The sequence below is a fragment of the Pogona vitticeps genome, chromosome 2 (assembly GCF_051106095.1).
Source record: "Pogona vitticeps strain Pit_001003342236 chromosome 2, PviZW2.1, whole genome shotgun sequence".
Lineage (NCBI taxonomy): Eukaryota > Metazoa > Chordata > Lepidosauria > Squamata > Agamidae > Pogona > Pogona vitticeps.
In genome coordinates, this window is record NC_135784.1 from 72,124,818 (window position 1) to 72,143,498 (window position 18,681).

Here is an 18,681-nt window from a genome sequence, read left to right on the forward strand (position 1 = left end):
AAGGAGCTTAACCGTGGGATTTGCCCCTCACACCCTCCTCACAGGAGGCCTTTTCCCTTCGCTTTGGAACTGCGGCACAGTCGGGAGAAGGGGCGCTCCTCTGGAGACCCGGCAACGGCAGTTGCAGCCACCGCCCGCCCGTCAGCCCGCCCGCTTGCCTGCCTCCAACCCCAGAAAGCGTGAAAGCGGAGGCAGTTCTGGAGGCTGAGAAGGGCGACGCTTCCTCCCTCCCTCCTTCCCGCCCTCTTTCCTTCGCCCCTCCTGCCTTGGCGCGGGCATGAGGAAGAACGTGGGGCTCCTACTGCGCATGCCCGCTCGGTCGCCCGTTCTGGTCGGGCCAGGGAGGATGCTGAGGCGATTCCCCCGGAGGCGGCGGCGGCGGCGGCCCAGGCGAGAGTGAGGAGGAGGGGGCAGCGGCGGGGGAAGCAAGCGAGGTCGGCGCTGGGCCGGGCCCGGCGCTGTGGAACTCGCGAGGAGGCCAAAGCGCTGCCGCCGCCGCCGCCGCCATGCCCGGCCCCCCAGCGGCGGCGCCCCCCGGGCTGGACCCGGAGGAGCGCTACGACTTCCTCTTCAAGCTGGTGCTCATCGGCGACGCCAACGTCGGCAAGACGTGCCTGGTGCAGCGTTTCAAGACGGGGGCCTTCGCCGAGCGCCAGGGCAACACCATCGGGGTGGACTTCACCATGAAGAGCCTGGAGATCCAGGGCAAGCGGGTGAAGGTGGGGCGAGGCAGAGTGTGGGCGCCGGAGCGGGAAGGGCTTCCGTGGCAGGAAGAGGGGCTCCTTACTTGCTTGCCTCCCCTCCTTCTTCCTCCTCCTCCCCCCCTCCCTCCACTAGCGAGACAGGTAACAGGTGTGCTGGACGGAACAACCAACTCTGGCGGGGCAGAGGCGGCAGGCAGCCCGCTTTTCCTCAGGGGCTGCGGGGGTGGGGGGCAGCAAAAGTCGGCGGCTTTCCCTCCCCGCCCCACAGCCTACCACCCACCCCCAGGAGCGGCCATTAATTCATTTGTCCACCCACCGTTTGCTGAGGATTTGAGCGTGCAAAACCAGAACACGCTGAGCTGAAGAGAATTTCTGACCCACAACTTTTGTCGTTAAACGTGCGACAGGAGTTCCTTTCAGACAAAACACAGTGTTATACAGTACAGTACATTCTCAGCCTGGACCCCTCCCAAGGGCCAGGAAGAGGGAAGGCATCAGGTGTGGTGCAGCCTGTGTGGAAGTGCCTGAAGACATACTAGGCACCTTTCTAGAAATGCTCATGAATTACAGAACCGGCTTCCAGGCTGGTTGGCCGGGGATAACCTCGGGGTTGTGGGCGGGTTGCATTTCAGGCCTGCTTAAAATGAGAGACTCCACAAAAGGGGTGTAATGTCATCTACAGGCAATCACTGCATTGTCAGTGCAACCCTAGAACTGCCAAGGTATCATCCAGAATGACCTAGTAATCTGTGTGCGTTTTGTTGCCATCCGTTTGAGGAAGTTTCAAGTCCATGTGTATAGTATGTAAATATTTATAAACCACTCTCCTCATCTTAGTGAGGGCTGTTAACTACAAAAGCTTGTGCTTCTGTCACAAAAGCTTATGCTACAGCAATCATGCTCCTCTCTACAGGCTCCAAGCCACTTAATCTGTTGCTGGTACACACTTGAGGCTCTCTGTACTGAGTTTCACACAGATGGCATTGTGAATAAATTAGATGGCAGTTTTTATGCATGCAGCATTACTGTACAAATGGATTTGTGGCCCAAGTGCATGTAGTGTTTATTTATTAATACTAACATAAAGACTAGAAACCCAATTTGGAGGTGATTTCAGCCTCATAGAACCTTAATATAAAGATATTTGCTTTTTGTTTTTTGATGGTCAGCATTTTTTAAAATTGAATGACCCAGTCTGCTCTTTAAACAATTGGGATTATACTTTGTTTGCACTTTTAAAACTCAGCTCAGTGATTTGATTCCCCCATGGGCCTCCTTGACAGGGACTGGTCTTGATGATCCGTAGGATCTCTTCCAATTCTGGAGTTCTAAGATTAAGGTCTACAATCTGTAGACAATTTTTGTATCCCTTATGTTGCAATGTTTGTCTTCACAGTAAAAGACAAAATTTCTCCCTTTTCAGACTGGGACACTAAGGCTGAAGTATATTAATATTTGCTAACTAAAATATTTTTGCCTCTCTGTTGTCTGCACTGTACAACACATGCTGAATGAAATGCACTCTTTATTTTAAAATTATATCCATCCTTTCTCTCCTACATTAAGAACATTTTCACATTTACCCAAGTAATAAAATAAAAGCTAAATCCTGTGTGATGCTGTACAGAATCCTTTTAACTTTCATAACAGGAATTTCTAAACTTGGTTGAAAAATGCTTCTGATAGTGCTAAACAGGCCACAGAATGTGCTTGCAGTGAACTTCAGCAAACCTGTTGTGCAACTGCTTTATTGTCAGACACAGCTTTCCAAAGTTGTTCAAAGTTACTTGGAAAGTAAATAGAATGTTTTTCCAGATCCCATCTTGGTTCTGGAACAAGTACACAGCAGTAATGTATTCGCGAAGGCTTTCACGGCCGGGATCTAATGTTTGTTGTGGGTTTTTCGGGCTTCTTGGCCGTGTTCTGAAGGTGGTTCTTCCTAACGTTTCGCCAGTCTCTGTGGCCGGCATCTTCAGAGGACAGCAAACTGAGCACAGTTTGCTGTCCTCTGAAGATGCCGGCCACAGAGACTGGCGAAACGTTAGGAAGAACCACCTTCAGAACACGGCCAAGAAGCCCGAAAAACCCACAACAACCACACAGCAGTAATGTTTTCCCAATGACCAACACTGAGATCAGTCCCTTAAAAGTATTGTTTATAGGGTCAATAGCAGAATTTGAATGTGATCCCAAGTGTGATCATTAAAACTTTTGTTTGATCCCATTCATAATACAACACTGAGCTGTATAGATTTCTAATTTGTACACAAGTTAAAAATCATGGGTTGATGTGTCCTCTGCCATCCTCACCCAGGGTGAGGGTGACTGGGACAATCTCTTCGACCACAGGCTTTATGAACTCCAAGCTTTTATTGCTACTTAAGCTGGTCTTTATTAGGGTACAGGAATGGGGTACAAAGGTTAGTTGGGTGCCTGGTTTTCCCATCCCGCTAGCCTCTTGCTGCCCTCCGTTCTCAACTAGGCCTGAGTTCCATTCACTGGGCTTGTACCGTGTCCAGTCCATGACTGGGGTCTAGTCCACACTGACTCCAGCCAGTTGACAAAGGCTGGTGATGCCATTGCAGGCCTCCATGTTCCTCTGGCTCATCCCACCTCTAGAGGGAATCCTGCTGCTGCTTCCTCTTCCAGAACTTCTTTTGGGGTGGGGTGGGGCCAGCAGCTCACATGTCTTGCTCTTTGACAGGGTGTCTTGATCTCCATGGAAAAGGCCTTGGAGGGCTGAACAGCAGCATGCATCTCCTGCATCATTTTCCTATAACTAGCTATGTAAAATGTCCAAAAAAGTCTGCTTTTTCGGGGCGGAAGAGCTTTTCTCTTCTGTTTTTTTCCAGGAAGAATTTTTTTTGAAATGTTATACAGTATGTCTACCTATAGCTAAGTGGATTGGACCCGTTCCACAGTCAAAGGATCTTGTGTACACCAGCAGGCTATCTTCCCCAAAAGTGCAAAAGATGGGAGAGGTTCTCCTGCCACCTCCACATACTCCTCTATCTCTTAGTCTCACTCCTCCTCCTCCTCCTTGTCCTTCTTTAACCCCAAGCATTGACCCCCATCTTGGCCTTCTCCCTTCTCCCAGGTGCAGCTTATCTGCCTCTGCCTCCTCACTTACACCTGCAGCCCTGTTCTCACCTTCTCTGACCGTGGGCCACTCTGTCAGGGGGCCCAGGTCTGGGAGTGATGACCCACTGGGGACAGAGTTCCTTTCACAGTTGGATCCCCAATTTGCCTTCAACTAACTGGAAGGTTCTTGAAGATGGGATGGACAGTTTGCACAACCCCTTTTGTAGAATCTTATTTTAAATACTGTAGGTCTGAAATAGCCTGCCAAGGTTATCCCTGTCTGGTCAGCCTGGGAGACAATTTGTTCATATGCGTTTCCAAAATTCCATCCAGTTTTATATATCTGGATCCAGCCCACACACATTCTTCTGACTACAATAGGGTTGCTTCAAAAGATACTTACAGTGGTGCCTCGCTTAGCGATGTTAATCTGTGCAGCAAAAATCGCTGCTAAGCGATAACATTGCTAAGCGATTTTAAAAAGCCCATAGAAACGCATTAAAATGTGTTTAATGCGTTCTTATGGGCTTAAAACCTAACCTTATGCGAAAATCCTCCATGGGGCGGCCATTTTCGGTGCCTCTAAAGCGAGGCAAAACACCGGGCAGCCATTTTGGAACTGCCAATCAGTTGGCCAGAAATGGGGGCTTTGCGATGATCACTTCCCGCGATCATTGCCAAGCGAATTTTCCCCATAGGAAACATCGCAAAGCAATCGCTTTTGCGATCGCAAAAACAGTGTCGCTAAGCGATTTCGCCGTAAAACGGAGCGGTCGCTAAGCGAGACACCACTGTAATTGTAGTTGTAACAACCGTTTGGCTACAATAGACCCACAGTGTAATCTGGAGGGTCTAGATGTTAATGATTTTGGACTAGCTAGTCGAGGGATAATTTGGTGTATGTGTGGGCAGGGCTTGGACTGGCAGTATTTCTGCTTTGTGGGGATAATATCTGATATGGGGCTTGGTCATCATGATATGCTTTGGAGTGACTGATGGTTTTAAATTAGAGTTTGACTCCTGTTTGTAGGCAACGTATAATGTACACTACAGATTTTATTTTTTATTCAGATTCAGTTTTTTTCTCAGGTTGTTTATGCTCCCATAATCACTAAGATACTAATGAAACTCCCTCTGGTTCAAAAACTGGTTTGAGGATGCAGGATGAGAACAAAAGGAAGTATCTGCCAATCAGAATGTAGAATTTCTCTCTGTTCCCTCTTAAATGACTTTAATTTAATTTTTAAAATAGCCATTTATGGGTGCTGTCTGAAGAAGCTTCAGGGAAAGAAATAATTCAGAATTGGTCTCTGTCTTTGTGTCAGAAGCACCACAGTACAATTAATACATTTATTTTAAAAATTAGCCCAAAAATGGGAAATGTAAAGAAAAATTGGGACATCTAGCATCAAGTCTCCCCTAGTATATGCATAGGGGCATAGAGTACACTGATGTGAAGGAATTGTCCAGGCATCCAGTAATGATTCCACCACTTCCATTAAGTGCTATGTCTGCCTGTTTTGAATGAGCTGAATTCTATTGCATTAGGCGGGCATATGCCTCTTGAGTATCATAGAGCGAATGCTGTAGTTCTTAACATTCATGTGTCCCAAGGAGATGTGTGCCATTCCTCTGAAAATGGTTCCTGATAACTTTCAGAGAATAGTTATACCTTTTGGGGTTTTTTGTGGGGTTTTTTGGGCAATATTTCTCATATGTCAGTGTGTGATCCAAAGCAACACTAGGTAATCTGGGAGCAAAACAAAAGCAAAGCATTCAACTAGGAATGCCTTCCCACATAACCTGAAGTTTCCAAGATGCATTTCTCAGATGACCTGCAGATGTCTGAGTCTTAGTAGGGTTTGATGCAAGTTGGCTTCTATCATTCTGTGTACCAAATTCTTCTAATACTGTATATCCATTTAGAAATGTTCTACTGTCTGTAAATTATCCAACTGAGCAGCAGGTACAAGATTGTCAGCATAAATAAAACTTTTGGTGCCTTAAGGAATCATAGATGCTGATGTAGATGTTAAACAAAATGCCTGTATTCTGACTTGAGGTAGACCGTTCTTTTGAGTCCTTCATCAGCTGTGTTGTCCTTGAAAATTAATAAAATATGTGCTATTACTTTAATTAGTTTATAATCCTTGGTTAGGTTATACAATGTTTGCAGTAATACTTAATGATGAACAGCGTAATTAACAGCTGAGAGGTCAACAAAAGATACCCCCATGATTTTCCTAGTTTTAAAATTGTCCTCAATGAATTTGGGTGCCTATGTAAAACATGTACAGATACCCCTCTGGAGCAAAACAATTGAAATGCTATTTCAGAACACTGGTTTCAAAGCAAACTAATTCAGTTACCTTTAGCCACAAATCCTGTTGTAGTGATGGTTGATATGTCCCCCTTTCCGATGCTGTGGCATGAGAGAAAGAATTCCAGTTTGTAGTCTTGGGCAGCTGGTTTTACACTTTTTAAAAAAATTCAGTCAAAAGAACAGGAATTATGATTAAGACACGAGTTTAATAGAGGGCTGAACAACTTGCTTTTAATTTTCTTTTAAAATAAAAGCACCACAAAGACATCCCGTAGAGTTAGGCAGCTGGAACAGTCCTGAAAATCATGCTTGATGAATTTAAAGATTCCTTATTCATAGCATAAGCAGTCACTTTTTAATACACATAAAATTAACAAAGAATAATATTGGGAAAACTACAGTGTGTCACAGAGAGAAAACAGAACATTGTTTTTAAAATGTGGTCTGTGCTCCTGGTTTGAAGGGTGACATAAGTTTGTAGTGGGTTTTTTAAGTGAATACAGTAGATTTCAATCTTGCACATTCACAAGCTGTTTGCCAAATGTGATTAGATTTAGGAGATAAAATTTTGGTTCAAGCTGTGTTGAGAAAACAAGAAGAAGAAAACTGTCAAGGTTTTACATTTTTCTCTTTTATCTGTTGGAAGATGGTTCTACTAACTAATATCTAAGCAGTGAATTTTCATTATTATTTTTTACTCAGTGAAAAGGCTATCAAGGTATTTTGCCTGTGAGAGTGCAATTTAGCTAGGTTCATACAAACACCCAAAAGTTACAAATAGTTTCCTTCCTGGGACTCCACCTAGTACCAGTCCTTTCTGCTAAACAGAGTTGGAGTGGGGTAACTTCAATTCAAATGCTAAAGATGTCTTCTTACAGATAAAATAACTGGGAATTATATATATTGTATTCTTGAAAGGCTTTCACGGCTGGGATCCAATGGTTGTTGTAGGTTTTTCAGGCTGTTTGGCCATGTTCTGGAGGTTTTTCTTCCTAATGTTTTGTCAGTCTCTGTGGTGGGCATCTTCAGAGGACAGGAATTAGAACTCTGTCTGTGTTCTAACTCCTGTCTTCTGAAGATGCCAGCCACAGAGACTGGCGAAACGTTAGGAAGAAAAACCTCCAGAACACGGCCGTAGCCCAAAAAACCTACAACAACCATCAGTTACATATATTATTTTGTAGAAAAAGTGAGATGTATGGAGTCTGCTTTTGGATCCCACTAGAACCCAGTAGGCAGGTTTTCAGTGTTCCAGGCTAATTTCAGACCTTCTTAGTATCTCAGGCTTGGTTGAAAGGTTCCCCCTGTGTAAAATGTTGATAGTGTGTTACAGAGAGATAAAACATGACAGATGTGTCATCTGTGTGGCTTCTTGTAATCTCATAAAACCATTGCCAAATGAGCAATGGCTTTGTTAGTTTATGAATCTCTTGATCTCTGAATACTTATTCTTCAGTTTGTGCCTTTGGAAAAATAAATAAATGTGTGCTGTACTGACATTCTTTTAGTTCAGTGGTTCTGAACCTAGTGAACGTCTGGTGTTCTTGCCCGAAACCCTGGGCAGCACAGCTGGTAGTGAAGCCTTCTTTTGCAATCCAAGAACACCTCGATTACCCTAGGGAACTACTGTTTTAGATCATAAGAACACTTTTGTTTAGTAAAATGTACAGAATTATTTTAAAGAGGTAAATAATTACAGTATAACTAATTGGAAAAAGTGATGATGGTGTCCAGTACTGGACATAGTATTTCAGCTGAGCTTAACCAAAATAAAATAGAGTGATACTATTCCTTCTCTTGATCTGGACAATATATTTGTTGATGCAACTGAGTATTGCATTTGCTTTCTTTGTCACTGCATCATACTGTCAATGCATTTTGAGCTTTTGGGCTACTAACATTCCTAGGTTCTTTTCACATATATTACTGCCAAGCCAGATGTCACCCATCTGAAACTGAAACTGATCTGAAATCAGAAACTGCAAAGCTATAATTTATGCAAAAATACAACAGCCATGGGGAAGAGAAGACAAACATAATTCCAACTATAATGGTTAGAACTTATTTTCTTAGTCCATAGTGTGTCTCGAGCGAACATGTATAGAGGTGGAATTAAGTCTCTGTTGCAGAGTCTTGATCTAGGTTTTTTTAGTCCAATTTGTTGCAGTGTCACCTGTCTTTGTGTGTACTGTCAAATAGTTATTTATCTTAGAATCACATGACAATTTATATTCCACTACTATCTGTACAGTTGCATTGGTAATACAACTCTTAAGACTTTCTTAAATACATTATTCTGACTGGTGATGAGAAATACTGTAGTCCCTTGTGTCCCCTTACTAGGAGAAAGGCAGCATATCAAACAAATAAATGAGATACCGTATATCAGTAATCTAAAAGTGCAATCTAGCCCAAGTGCCACAAGTTCTTTTTAGTACCAAGCAGTGTTCTGACAGGGCAGTAGGCATGTGTGTGTGCTCTTTTGCTCAAGAGACCAGAGCAATCCATATTTTTTACAGTGTTCTAGACATACGGCCACTTAAGTTGTTGAAAACCTGTTATTTCTGTATGGATAATTTGCATTTTTTTAATCTTTAAGTGAGATTTACAGTCTGCAGATGACCATGCCATGCATACCCAGTTCCACTCATATGTTGTACTGTTTTCAAATATGATATTGAACAATCACCAAGATACATTTGTGTCTAGATGCTTTAGGACTTGTCCATATAGCAGTGTAGTCTGCAGTCATTCTGGGGTTGTGGGTCATTCAGGTATTTCACTGTTCTTGCTGCAGATTTGAACAGACTATCCTCGAGTATCATCACCTGATAGTGGGATGTGGGGATAGATTTCAGCTGGTGCTGGTATATTGCTCTCCCCATGACCCAGCACTATCCCTACCAGGGCTTTTTCTTCTCTCAGCTTTCATCTCCACTCCCTGGCTTCTGCTTCTCCCCAACATGATGGTCTAGGGGGAATCCCTCTCCTTCTCCTGTAATCAGCCTCCTTTTTGGGTATGCTCAGCTTTTCCCAATCTCCAGTCCAGGGATCCTCCATCCAGACCCATTCCCAGCCTGGAGGCAACTGTTCCTCCCTCCTTTTTATATCCGCTGCTCCGCCTCTGTCTCCACCCTCTCCTTCTGTTCTGTTCTTGCCATATCTCCCTGAGTTCCTTCGACCGTTAAACTTCGTATTTTTCTAAATCTTGTGTATTGGTCCCTCGCTGTATTGTTCTCTTGGGGGATGAAGTGGGCCCAAGGTAACAATGCAGTGTGGGGGAGGGATGGCACTCTGGTGAGAGGGTTACTGCTCTCGCCCCCTGTCTCACAGAGGGCTATATGCCATAGTGTGTCCCAGTATTCCTATTCTGAGCAAGTAGTGGCAGAGCAGCTGCAGGCATTCCTAGAAGAAATGGACTAACTGGATCCATTCCAGTCAAGGTTCAAGCCACAGCATGGCACATGATGACCTTTTAAGGAAAGTTGATAGGGAAGTAATGACCCTCTTGGTTCCCCTTGATCTCTCAGTGGCTTTTGATACAATAAACCATAATATCCTCCAGGACAGGCTATTTTGGGGATTGGGGAGCTGTTCCTATCCTTTCTTGATGACTGTGTCAAGAGATTTCATTTTGGGGAGATAGTATTGCCCCCATAGACAAATGTGGGGTCCTTCAGAGGTCGCCTATCTCCCCAGTGCTTTTTAATATCTATGTAAAGCCATTGGGATAGGTCATCCAGGATTTTATTTATTTATGTAACTTATATGTCGCCCACACTACCCAAAGGTCACTGGGCGGCATTACAGCAATTAAAATACAGTAAAAAAGATAAAACAATTAAAATACAATTAATCCTGGACAGGTTGAATAGTCACCTCCCTGGAGGTGGACAGTTTTATACTTCCTCGTAATGACCAAGTGTGTAACTTGGCAGTGATCTTAGATCCAGTCCTTTCTTTGGAACATCAGATAATGGCCATAGAAAGGTCAACCTTTAGTCAGCTTTGTCAGATTGCCCAGTCGTATTCCTACCTTGGTTGGGGGGGGGCGTCCCTGACCATACTAGTCCATGCTGGTGATCCTCCAAAGAACATCAACCCATGCCAGTTCATGCAGGCCAGTTTTCTACAGGTGGCCACTCTGAGGGAGGATAATAAGGCATCTACATTGAACCAACTGTTCTTGGTAGTGGCCCTGCATCATTGGAACAGCCTTCCCATAGAGATCTATCAGACCCCCTCCCTCAAAGCATTTAAGAAATTGCTAAAGGCAGTTTCTTTGAGGAAACCTTTAGAGAAATTCTCTCCCTGCATCAACTAGAAACATGGGTCATTTGTCAGCCATCTAAGTATTCATTGTGCATTGTGTTGATTTTGGGTTGTTGGGGATCTTACTCTGGTGATGTGGGTGGATCATCTAACAATTTGATTGGAGGGTTATTTAAATTATTGTCAACTGCCCAGAGTAGTGCTTCACACTAAATTGAGTGGTGTATGCTTAAATAAATAAATAAATATTGGTATCCACACATGTGTGTGTGTTTAGTCGTTTAGTCGTGTCCGACTCTTCGTGACCCCATGGACCAGAGCACGCCAGGCCCTCCTGTCTTCTACTGCCTCCCGGAGTTGTGTCAGGTTCATGTTGGTTGCTTCGCAGACACTGTCCAGCCATCTCATCCTTGGTCGTCCCCTTCTCCTCTTGCCATCACACCTTCCTAACATCAAGGTTTTTTCCAAGGACTCTTTTCTTCTCATGAGATGGCCAAAGTACTGGAGCCTCAGCTTCAGGATCTGTCCTTCAAGTGAGCATTCAGGGTTGATTTCCTTTAGAACTGATAGGTTTGTTCTCCTTGCAGTCCAGGGGATTCTCAAGAGCCTCCTCCAGCACCACAATTCAAAGGCATCAATTCTTCGGCGGTCTGCTTTCTTTATGGTCCAGCTCTCACTTCCATACATCACGACAGGAAAAACCATAGCTTTGACTATTCGGACTTTTGTTGGCAAGGTGATGTCTCTGCTTTTCAAGATGCTGTCAGGATTTGTCATCGCTTTCCTCCCAAGAAGAAGGCGCCTTTTAATTTCAGGGCTGCTGTCTCCATCTGAAGTAATCATGGAGCCCAGGAAGATAAAATTTGACACTGCCTCCATATCTTCCCCTTCTATTTCCCAGGAGGTGATGGGACCAGTGGCCATGATCTTAGTTTTTTTGATGTTGAGTTTCAGACCGTTTTTTGCACTCTCCTCTTTCACTCTCATTACAAGGTTCTTTAATTCCTCCTCACTTTCTGCCATCAGAGTGGTATCATCTGCATATCGGAGGTTGTTGATATTTCTTCCGGCAATCTTAATTCCGGCTTGGGTTTCTTCCAGTCCAGCCTTCCGCATGATGTATTCTGCATATAAGTTAAATAAGCTGGGGGACAATATACAGCCTTGCCGTACTCCTTTCCCAATTTTGAACCACTCAGTTGTTCCATGACCAGTTCTAACTGTTGCTTCCTGTCCCACATATAGGTTTCTCAGGAGACAGATAAGGTGGTCAGGCACTCCCATTTCTTTAAGAACTTGCCATAGTTTGCTGTGGTCCACACAGTCAAAGGCTTTCGCATAGTCAATGAAGCAGAAGTAGATATTTTTCTGGAACTCTCTGGCTTTCTCCATAATCCAGCGCAAGTTAGCAATTTGGTCTCGAGTTCCTCTGCCTCTTCGGAATCCAGCTTGTACTTCTGGGAGTTCTCGGTCCACATACTGCTGAAGCCTACCTTGTAGGATTTTGAGCATAACCTTGCTAGCGTGCGAAATGAGTGCAATTGTACGGTAGTTGGAGCATTCTTTGGCACTGCCTTTCTTTGGGATTGGGATGTAGACTGATCTTTTCCAATCCTCTGGCCACTGTTGAGTTTTCCAAACTTGCTGGCATATTGAGTGTAGCACATTAACAGTGTCATCTTTTAAGATTTTAAAGATTTCCACTGGAATGCCATCACCTCCACTGGCCTTGTTGTTAGCCAGGCTTTCTAAGGCCCACTTGACTTCGCTCTCCAGGATGTCTGGCTCAAGGTCAGCAACTACATTGTCTGGGTTGTCCAGGATATCCAAATCTTTCTGATATAATTCCTCTGTGTATTCTTGCCACCTCTTCTTGACGTCTTCTGCTTCTGTTAGGTCCCTCCCATTTTTATCCACACATAGAGAGGAGATTTGTTGTTGGATCTTTAGGCCCTCCTGGTACTATCTATCCACACCTTTTGAGAATTAGTTCCTAAAATTCCTATTTCCAACACTTAGTGCCCTCTTGTTTTGCCTGTGTTCTCCACCTTCTCCCCACCAACTTTTCTCTCTCTCCATTTTCCTCCTTGTTTTACTCATATACAGGGTGTGGAGATGGACCAGCTGAAAAATATTCATATGGAAATACAATCAAATGACACCCACCCACAATGTGCATAGAACAGACCAAAGCATTATTAAGTTCTACATGAACATATCTGCCCTGGAGCTAATAGAGGAAAAACAAAACAAAAAATGTAAAAAATCATTGGTTGGTGTTGCTGCTTTGGCTCTATTTCAGCCCACTATCATGTGTGCAAAGAAAATTAAATAATTGATCACTATGAAGAGGCTTTTAGTTTTGTTGAGCTAAGTTGTACTCTTAGATTTTGGGAACAGATAATGTGATGGATTGGGACAGCCAGATACACATTGCTTTCCACTGATTTCATTATTTACAAATTGGTCCAAATTAGCTTGAAGTTTTTCTCCGTAGTCTAGTTTTTTCCTTCATTGCTGAGGCTTCTACTTTTTCAGAATCAAATACATTTGCATTGGTTAAGGCAGTATGGTTGCTTGAGTTGATGTGGAAGGGATTGTAACTGTTCCATTGGAAGCCATCACACCCAGCGACAGCAGCCATGAGATAGGCAGGGCAGTAGGGAAACCGGGAGCCATTTGAATCCACTCTACCTCAAACCTGTTATCTAGGTCTGCTTGTTTTCCTCTTCCTTTCCTTTACAGTTTCTTCCCGCCTGCCTTTCTTCAGCTCGTTGCCCTAATGCTAGTGTAGCTAGATGAGCAAGGGGAAAAAGAGAGAGAGAAGTTATCAATCTGCCTTATTTCCAGCTTGTTACAGTGCTTTGTCTAACCGTGCTTCCTCTGTATCAGGAAAACAAAGGTGCTAACAAATGCAAAGTGCCAATGTATTCTATCTGTTGACTCCTATGTGCTCAGCTGAAGTTAATTAATCCAGGGAAACCCAAATGCCTGGGTGCAGCTTTACAACATATTTTTCCCACAGAGTATTTGTACTCTGAAGTGAAAGTAAATCTGTCTTTTGCTTTTGTAAACAGGAAAAATACTGTGTGAAAAGTACAGCTAATACCTTGTGATTAAAGAATTGTTTATTAACGTCTTTTTCATTTTCTTTAGTTGCAGATCTGGGACACAGCTGGCCAGGAAAGATTTCGGACCATTACTCAGAGTTATTACCGAAGCGCCAATGGAGCCATCCTAGCCTATGACATCAGCAAAAGGGGCTCTTTCCAGTCTATTCCTCGCTGGATCGAGGATGTAAGGAAGTATGCAGGCTCCAACATAGTGCAACTCCTTATTGGTGAGTGCAATACATTATTTCTGTTTTTGAATGAATTCAAAATACAGTACAAAGTATAATAGGACAGTAGCAGTCAGTAGAGACATTATTTTCCTTCCTGAAGATCTTGGAGATGGAGAGATGTTTCACTCTTTTCACAGTGGATTCATTTGCTGTCTGACTCACTGATAGAACCACTGATAAAAATTTGGAAATGTTGGCTTTCAGTCCCTGTTACACCTCCTTTCATTTATTTATTAATCACATGTATAACTTTTTCCCCCCGTGACCTCACATTGTTCTGTCTACTTGATCTGGCAACAGTCTTGTTGTGAGTTAGTTCAGTGGGAGAGTGAGTTGCTAAAGGTCATTTATTTACTTATTTGTTTGTTTGTTTGTTTGTTTGTTTATATCCCGCCCATCTGGTATATTATACCACTCTGGTATATTATATCATTATATCAATGGTCACCCATTGAGTTTCCCTTTTGGTCACTTGCAGGAGGAGTTGAGATTCTGCAGCTTTCTATGCCTTTTCAAAATTCCCTATTTCAAAACATTTTCAAGAATCTGAAGCTGCATAAGGACATCACAATATGCCTTAGTCTCTCCAGTAATATGACTGTTAAAATCTACATGGGGGAAAATTGCAGAAAATACTGTGGGTTTGGGGCAGGCTGATCCGCATTTTATCCTGTTGATCACATGATCCAATGGGAAATGTGAATCAATCTGGAGTCCCACACCCCCAGTCTGTGTTTTTTCCTCCCCAAAAGAGACTACTCTACTTTCTAAAAGTTGAATTATTTTGTTTTGGTCCTAAATTCCGTTTTTGTTCAATAAGTTAAGAAATTGAGCTTGTCTCTGAGGGCAAGACTTTTGTTTTTTAAAAGCTAATGAGATAACTGTATGAGAAAATTGAAGTAGGAAGCCTTTTTACTGTTTGTAGGGCAGTTCTTTGTAATAGCACAATCTACAGGGCTGTAAGCAGAACTGCAAGCAAATAGCAGCAGCAGCAACAACGACAAAATCATCAAAAACCATTATCTACTGGTTTTGGGGGGGGCATCACTTAAATCACACAGACCTGAATTCTTTGGAGCAACTTCACAGTGAGTGAATTCACATTTCCTTTGCTGTGTAGTTGCACTCCAGGCCTTTGAATAGCATTGCTAACTTCGGAAATATTCAAAATAGTACTGGCCTTTTGTCTTATGATCCTAGTTATGGCTGCCATATGTTAGATGTGGTTATAAAATTTTGGTGTAGACATGTGTTGTCATGTACGTTCCAGAGATAATGAGATACAAAACAGACAATCTGAGTCAATTGGTTTAGGAGTGTATAATTTGTAGTACACAGAATTTTTAGCTCCATAGTCTTACTGTGCTGAGAGTGCATGCTTTGACAAAATACAACATTGCAAATGTTATAATTTTCAGTTGCTCAGATTTCTTCATCCTTCCTTCACAGACCTTCTGTCAGCTTCCATTTTCACCTGCTCTTTCTCATCTCCGAGATCTCATCCTGGCCTCTCATCTCCAACCTGGTTTCTTACATCATCTTTGGGGTCTTACTGCTCTCCAAGCACAGTTCCATGAGTCCCTGCTTCTGTCTGTTTTTTCCTAGACTCCCTTGGCTGAACACTTTCTCTGACCTTGGGAGTTACATTAAAAAAATTAATCTGTAAACAATTCCACTTTCTCCTGCCAGGAAACAAGTCTGACCTAAGTGACCTTCGAGAGGTTCAGCTAGAGGAGGCTCAGAGTCTGGCTGAACACTATGATATCATCTGTGCCATAGAGACATCTGCGAAGGACTCTAGCAACGTGGAGGAAGCTTTTGTTAAGATGGCAACGGAGCTCATGATGAGGCATGGAGGCCCCATGTTCAGTGAGCAAAATACAGATAGCATCAAACTTGATAGCAAAGACATTGTAGAAGGATGGGGATGTGGTTGCTGATATAGCTTATGAAATATCCTTAATTGTTACTGGAAGTTAGAGGGTACTTCACCTTTCTCTCTCTCGTTCTTTCTCCCTTTGTCTCTCATAGTAGCTACTTCCTGCAAGTCCAGTTTGTTTGTAACTTAGACATTAACATTTGCAGGTGGTTTTTAATTATGAAAGGACTTTATTATGTAGTTTTGAAATTCTGCAGCAACTGTTCTATAACAGTTACCTCCAGATTCTTCAGAGAGGATCTACTATAGCTCAGAAGTAAGTTGCATAGAAAGAGGCTACCAGGATCGTTTTGCATAAACTTGTTTGAACAGGAAGTTGTTGTGTTTCCTATTGTAAATCCCCCTAGGGTGGGATTCTCTCAATGAAGGCAACACTTTTGCTTTGTGGCAAGCAAGTCGTAACACTGCCTCTTTAAAGTCTCAATGTTCCACCAAGTATCAGAAATGACACAGGGTCACATAGTTTCTCTGCGCTAGTGTCTCAAGTAAGAAATACTTGAATGTTTTTCAGATAGGACAAGGCATCTGACACTCGTCCAAAATGAGGAACCTCCATAGAAGTTACATTTTCCTAGACTTTAAAGATACAACCTGTGGGGATGGATGGAGTATAATAATGCTAATAATAATATATGATATATTATAATAATGCAAACTTGGGCAGCTTTCTTTTTCTCGTATTTCCAGACAAATAGAGAAACCAGCATGAGCAGTACTGAACATCTGTCTCACATAAGAGTTACTAATTTGTTCACTTCAGAAGACTTGATTCTAAATAAATTTTGTTGGCTATAAATCTCACTGATTTCAGCAGGAAGCTTTTGGAAGTAAACACCTTTGAAAATTCATCAGGCTGGTAAGATAGGTGGTTAATCATTTTTCATAGTCTCCTTTTTAATGTTAATATTGTGGAGTTTTAGTCCTGAGCTTCAGTCATTTCAAAATTCATATTCAACATAACTGAAAAGAAGGTTATATTTTGAATTATCCTTTTCCCTTGGCTATCAGCTCTTTAAATTATTATAACATTTTGATCAATTTCATTTTGAAGGTTCTAATCACTTACGCTGATGTTTAATGTTGCTGCTGATCTCTTTCTATGCCTAGAATGTTATTTTAACTAGAGGTAGAAGACTGTCTTGGATCTTTCAGGCTTCAGAGAAACAACATGGAAGCAGATTTGTTGACAGGTGCATAGGAATCAGATATAGTTGTCTAGCTGATTCTTACTTTTCTTGGAATGACCACCAATTCCAATAAATCCCAATGACAATTGCTTACATTTGGCAGAAGTTGTCTCAGGAGTTGCCAGTAAGAAGCACACTTTTTGATGATTCTTTTATATAAGTGAGCATGTTTCCTTTGCCACTCCTTCCTTCCTGCTCCCTATAATTTATTCTTTAACCTGTAGCTCCCCACTACTTCTATAGAAAGAGCCCTTACTCTTGATAAAAAGTTTGCAGTTTGTTAAACAAAACCCACCTGGCTATTTTTGTTCAATAGGTTAAATATCCTTAAGTATGTATGTCAGATTAAATGTATGACTACAGTTAGAGATGCAGATGTTAGTCAGTCAGATTCCTTTTTTTGAGCACCTTAAAACTGGAATATGAAGATTTAGTAGTACAGTTGGTTTTCAGTACAGTATTAGGTATTTTAGAAGGGCCATGTTTCAGAGCAAAAGCCAAATCTCTCAAACCAGGTCCCTCCCACCAGTCATTTTAGGAAAATGCAGATTGAAAATTAATCTAGGTTACTGTTATTAGAAACAAGTGTAAGATTATTTCTCTTGCCCTGAAACAGAAAAGTCTGATTTCAGAGATCTTTTAAAAACTATATTGATATTATTAGAGAATCATCTTTCCATGGAAAATCTGGAATTTTATCTAGTTCAATTTTTGCAATATAAAGTAGATGACTCTTTAGCATTGATATTTATATTCCACTTTTATTTTTCAAAGAAGGACTCAAAGTGGGTCTTGTCTGAGTTTCTGCTTGTAATTTTAAAATAGTGGATTTAATATAAAGTGTTGAGAGATAGAAAAGATGAAGGGGTTTTAACTTCAGTCTTGAGGTATTTTTACAAACATGTTTTATATCAAAACACAGCATGAGGTAAGATTTTGCTCCTAAATACTACTTTTATTTCAGAATTCTGAAGTTGTATTGTATCTAGACTTTAAAACTACTGATTTCCCAGCACTAAGTATGGAGTTGTAGAAACTTCCAGGCTTTACCTTAACAGGAAGTAAGTGTGAAGCAGAAATATTTACACTGTGAGTACAATCTTAGAGGCACTATTGCTGTATAATTTCAGTTTAGGAAATCCAATTATAATGCATTGAAGCTGCACAGGAACTGGGGGGATTGAGCTCATTAGCTCTAAGCCAAGTCCTAAACTGATGTGTTTTAACATCAGATCTGGGTTCCATTCTCTTCAGTTTGCCCAACAGCTATAAATGCTCTTCCTCTCTCAACTAACCATTTGGGAGATCAAGGCCATTACAAATTTATTACCACTTTGGGCTGACCTGCCATGATGGTACACCCATAGTAGATTTTGTTTTTCAAAGGATCTTGTCAGCGTACAGATATAAAGCATTCAGTTGTGCTATGTCTTCAGCATTTCTGGATTTTATGTGACGGGGAGTCTGTTGGACTCTGTTCACAGAACTGTGGTAATAAACTCAATTTTAAAAGTTAGTATGGGAATATGAAATGTATTAGAATCAATCTATGCACACATGACAACAGGTGTATTTATAATTCACAAGTCTTACTTGGTTGCATCCTTTGCCATTATATACTGTTTGTCATGGGAGTTAATAAGTGGTAAACAGTAGAGGTTTCTCCAGATTGTGACTCTACATGAACCTGTACAGCCCACGCTGAGTAGCGCTAATTTTGCTACAAGTATAAGAACTTTTTCCAGACTATTCATATGCATATGAACTCTGTAAAGAAGCTGGGTTTTGTTACAGTCATTCATTGTTAGCAGAAATAATTTTAGCTAAATGAT

At 42.0% G+C, this 18,681-nt stretch overlaps 1 protein-coding gene across 1 annotated transcript; it reads left to right on the forward strand.

Moving 5' to 3' along the window:
* The first annotated feature begins 363 nt into the window (after window positions 1-363).
* Window positions 364-18,365, forward strand: RAB43 (RAB43, member RAS oncogene family). Its single transcript, XM_020798456.3, has 3 exons — window positions 364-719; window positions 13,537-13,720; window positions 15,413-18,365. The coding sequence occupies exons 1-3, from the start codon at window positions 507-509 to the stop codon at window positions 15,661-15,663; spliced, it is 648 nt and encodes a 215-aa protein (XP_020654115.2). The 5' UTR covers window positions 364-506; the 3' UTR covers window positions 15,664-18,365.
* Window positions 18,366-18,681: the final 316 nt, after the last annotated feature.

Bases quoted from the DNA above. Each gene is read 5' to 3' on its own strand.
- RAB43 (XM_020798456.3), top strand. From the start codon at position 507: ATGCCCGGCCCCCCAGCGGCGGCGCCCCCCGGGCTGGACCCGGAGGAG. The intron at 720-13,536 runs GTGGGGCGAGGC...CATTTTCTTTAG, and splicing joins TCCAGGGCAAGCGGGTGAAG to TTGCAGATCTGGGACACAGC. The intron at 13,721-15,412 runs GTGAGTGCAATA...TTCTCCTGCCAG, and splicing joins CATAGTGCAACTCCTTATTG to GAAACAAGTCTGACCTAAGT.